At 36.0% G+C, this 4,490-nt stretch overlaps 1 protein-coding gene across 1 annotated transcript in view; it reads right to left on the bottom strand.

Moving 5' to 3' along the window:
* Window positions 1-4,335: 4,335 nt before the first annotated feature.
* The window catches only part of LOC127879607 (uncharacterized), an 8,930-nt gene continuing 8,775 nt past the window's right edge, over window positions 4,336-4,490 (bottom strand). Inside the window, exon 2 of the mRNA XM_052426560.1 lies at window positions 4,336-4,490. This exon is cut by the window's right edge and continues 840 nt beyond it. Coding sequence (XP_052282520.1) covers window positions 4,380-4,490 — 111 coding nt within the window. The 3' untranslated portion in view covers window positions 4,336-4,379.

Here is a 4,490-nt window from a genome sequence, read left to right as displayed (position 1 = left end):
TAAAGTGTAGTCCCAGATTAGCCCGTGCAGTCCGCACAGACTAATCATGGACGACAATTTCCGCTTTTATGGTATTTTTAAATTTCAAGGAAGTCCCTTCTTATCGAAAATCAAGTTTAGGCGGAAAGTGTCGTCCCTGATTAGCCTGTGCTGACTGCACGGCTAATCTGGGAAGGCACTTTAGGCACATGCATTATGACCAGCTTTCACAGAACAAGACACATTATTAACTTCATTTCATCTAACCTAAAAAAGTTGAACTTCAGTTGCTCTGGTTAATATTTAGCCATTGAGTACAGGTAATGAACTAAATTGAATATATGTTCTCTTTTATTGATGTTAAATCAAATTATAGTTCATTTTTCTTTAAATTAACAATTGTGATTTTTATTAGTTGATTTCTTGGCGTTGGATTCGACATGCTTTTAAACAGGTTTATATTCACTTGCTTCGCAATGACAACTTCAAAAGGGGAAAAATTGTCAATCAATGACAGAGTTGATTAAAAATTGAGTTTCAGTTTAAGCGATAAACAAAAGTACATGGCAATTGTGTAATCAAATCTCGCCTTGGTCTATTTACGAGAGGCGTCCATATCAAAGTTAATTACGCAAAATAAGAATTGAACCAGTTACTAAGTAAGAGTTCAAAATGCGACCAATGACATGCGTAAATAAGCCTACACCTTTTTGGCCACGATTGAAGGGTCTTGTTGATAATATTTTGGTTCAGTTTTCTCAACTCGTCCTTAAAGTAACATAAATATTCAAAATCAAATAATATTTCGCAAAATGTTTTGTGAAATAAAGAAAACCCATTAACAACCAGTGTTCCTTATAGCAATAGCCAAAATGTCAACGCTAGATGTGCTATGGTAACATATCTTTATCGAGATGTAACATGCTCGTGTTTTTGTGGTACAATATATTCCATTTAAATTTCCTGCAACGATATCTATTTTATACGAAACACTTACATGGTACATGAACATGTGTTGAATATATTGTCCCACAAAAACAAAAAAGAGCATTTTGTATCTTGTTACCAGGCCACACCTAGCGTTGAAATTTTGGCTATTACTATACAGAACATTGATGTTTTATGTGTTAACCTTTGTTTTCGAAATATTGTACAAAATATTCGTTGATTTTGAGTATTAAACAAAGTTAACGTTGCGCTCCTGTAGAGGGCGTTTTAGGATTCGCTATATACAAGTGTCCATTGGAGCACCATCCGGAGACTTCGGCATCCATTCTTCACGGTGAATTAAGTTCACTTTCTCCTTCTTACGAAACTGGAGGGTTTGTTTAGATGTGTGAGTTGAGCCACTGCCTTTATGGAACATAATTGACTTCCGATCTTCTGGAAATACTTTTTAAATGTTATTTCGAAGAAACGGTTTATATAGATTGATATTAACTTAAGATCCGTTGTTGATACAACGATTCTTATTTTTTCTCTATAAGCGACACCATTAGCGAAAAAATCTTGCATAATGAAATTAAGTTTGTGGCTTAATCTTTCACCTTTTCTTATGAAGCAAACTTTGCGTCGCCTATCCGACCCACATATCTAGAACATTTTTCATCAGACGTAACAAGATTTCTTCAATCTTCCACATCTTTAATTCATCTATTACTGCCATGATATAGCCCTCCTTTTCTTGATAATACGCTAATGAACTTTGCCTCACTTTTATGCCTCCCTTCGAAGACGAGGGGGTATATTGTTTTGCTGGATGTCGGTCGGTCGGTTGCTCTGTCGGTCGGTCTGTCTGTCGGTAGACCAGTTCGTTGCCGATCAATAACTCATCAACGAATTGACCGATTGGCTTGATAATTCACATGGGCATTGGTCTTGGAAAAAGATTACACATGTTGCAATTGGGGTCACTAGGTCAAAGGTCAATGTCACTGTTACAATAAGAGTGAAAATCGTTTCCTATCATTAACTCGTTTCGAATCGACCGACATGCTTGATACATTCCAAGTGCAGTTGCCTTGGACATTAGATGATTCCTATTTAAATTGGGGTCACTAAGTAAAAGGTAAAGGTCACTGTGACAATATGTATTAAAATCGTTTCCCATAAAAAAAACTCGTCAACAAATTGACCGATTGGTTGATACTTCACATGTGCATTTGCCTTGGATAGTAGATTACCCCTATTTAAATTGGGATCACTATTTCAAAGTCGTGTTTGGGGGCATATGTCTCCGACCGCGGAGCTTTTGTTTATACGGTTAGCTCCCAATATTTTTTTACTTATATTATATATGTATACAGTTTTTAAAGAGGTGTCTAGCATAGACGAGATTTCACTGACTTAACTTCAATACAGATTTTGTTTAAATATAACCTGGGCGCCTCTCGCACTTGTTGACATGTTTACATGTTCCATGACTTTCATTCAATATTCTCCTCCTAATCATAATAAGCTGGACAATTCATTTTGAGAACCGTCTATGAATCAGTTTGGACTGCTTTTGAAGTTTACTAAATACTATTAATGAACATTTTTCACGGTAAAATGTATCTTATAGGTTCATTACAAATCAAAGCCAACATGCATAGACACAATTCCGTATTTATTTATTAGGAGCTGGACTTTCTAAAATATTACACCGTTGTTATGTATCAATAATATTTAAGTTTATTTGACGTCCCAAAAATGAAATGGTTGCTTTGACGGGTACGCTCAATGCATACGTCATGAGTAATAATGTTATGTTAAAACATTTAAGTTATTATACTAAAATCATTTCATACATTGAATGGCACATTTGTAAAAGTACATTCTCCGGTAAAAAAATCATTGTTAGCGAAATAATAACAAAATTACCATTTTTTTGCGGATATGACACACAACTCTAGCCTAATAATGGTACACGGCAGAAATAATTTATATTTTGTGGATCACATTTGTTAATCTCAGTTAAACCAGGCGCTGTAACACAAACAAATAATCCTGCATCAAAATGTCAACTACGTGTAAAGGACAATAGTTCGGAAATGTGTAGATAACTAAGGATTAAAAATGTATATTGCACATCTACGCTTCATAAACATGAACTAGTATTTTACAATCCCCAATATAGCTATATTCATCGCAAAGATTTGCTGGACCTTGAAGTGATGACCTTCATTTTGAGAGACGTGACTTCTAAACATCTACTAATTTTAAAAGCGGGAATAGAAGATATGTAGTAGATACCAGAACAATAAAGGCTAAACTATTGAACTTCCAATGTGACATTAGCCTGTCCTCTACACATCGTATTAGTGACCTTAGCATATAAGCTGAATTCATTAAAACTTATCAAAGGGTATAGGATAGATAGAGCAATCACAAGAATGATCATGGCTAAAAACTATGACATTGAAGCATGTTTGACGGATGCCTTCTTTACTTCTGTTACATAACCTCAACAGTGAGGCTATGTTTTATGAAAATCCTTTAATAGGTGTTGAAGATATAGAGCGCAAACGAAAATGGAGGCTCAAAAGATTGACCTTCAAGATTGGCATTGACCCTGAGTCAGCATAGCTAGCGCGTGCTTTCTGCACATCGACTTAATGAGTAAAAGTTTATTTAAGTGGTTTAATGAAAAACTTTAAAAGGGCATAGAGGATGTATATCAGCCATGAAAGTAGAGGCCGAAGCTTTTGATCTTACAGTAAGAACTTTACCAAAGCTAGAGTGACTGGCTAATGCCTTATGCACACCGTCTAAATAACCTCAACATTTTAGCAATGTTGAATAAAAAATCGTCAATGGATGAAGGATAACACGAGCTGAGATGAAAGCAAAGATATTTAGCATGAAGCATGACATTGACCTAGAGCCGGTATTACTGACTATGGCCTAAACATTGTGGCCACGTTCCACGAAGATCATTCACTGGTAATAGGGACCCGACATAGAGACTAAATAGAGACTCAAACTGCCATTTGCGCATTGCATGAATATCTTTATCATTTGAGGCAAGTTTTATAAAAATCCGTCGAAGGGTATTGGAGACATGAAGCGGACACGAGATTAATACGGACAAACACTGACGGAGTGACGGACGAATGGATAGACGAAAGCCCTTTCTTTATCACACAACCGCTTTGCGGCGTGGGATTAATAAGTTATATATTTTGTTCATGGGCAATTTGCAATTAGTTCGTACCACAAACAAATAACATTATATGCGGATAATCAGACTGAGACCGAGTTACTCAAACATTTTCCTTTACACTATCACAAACATGCATGTAAATGAATTAATATACATACACCATTTGCGAATTATAAAACTTATATATTTTTACGTGTGACACACTATGGGTGCATGGTTATATCTTAAACGTATAGTTAGCTTCATTGAACGTATATCACAAGAATGTATAGCACGGTTGCTGCCCGTGCTGGAGCTCCGACCAACACGGGTACCCTTGACGTATAGAGCTGTCATCACAGTAAGCACTGTAGTTCGAATCGTTGCC

The sequence above is a fragment of the Dreissena polymorpha genome, chromosome 4 (assembly GCF_020536995.1).
Source record: "Dreissena polymorpha isolate Duluth1 chromosome 4, UMN_Dpol_1.0, whole genome shotgun sequence".
Classification (NCBI taxonomy): Eukaryota; Metazoa; Mollusca; class Bivalvia; order Myida; family Dreissenidae; genus Dreissena; species Dreissena polymorpha.
Note: the sequence above shows the minus strand (reverse complement) of the source record. Positions and strands in the feature narration are given on the sequence as shown.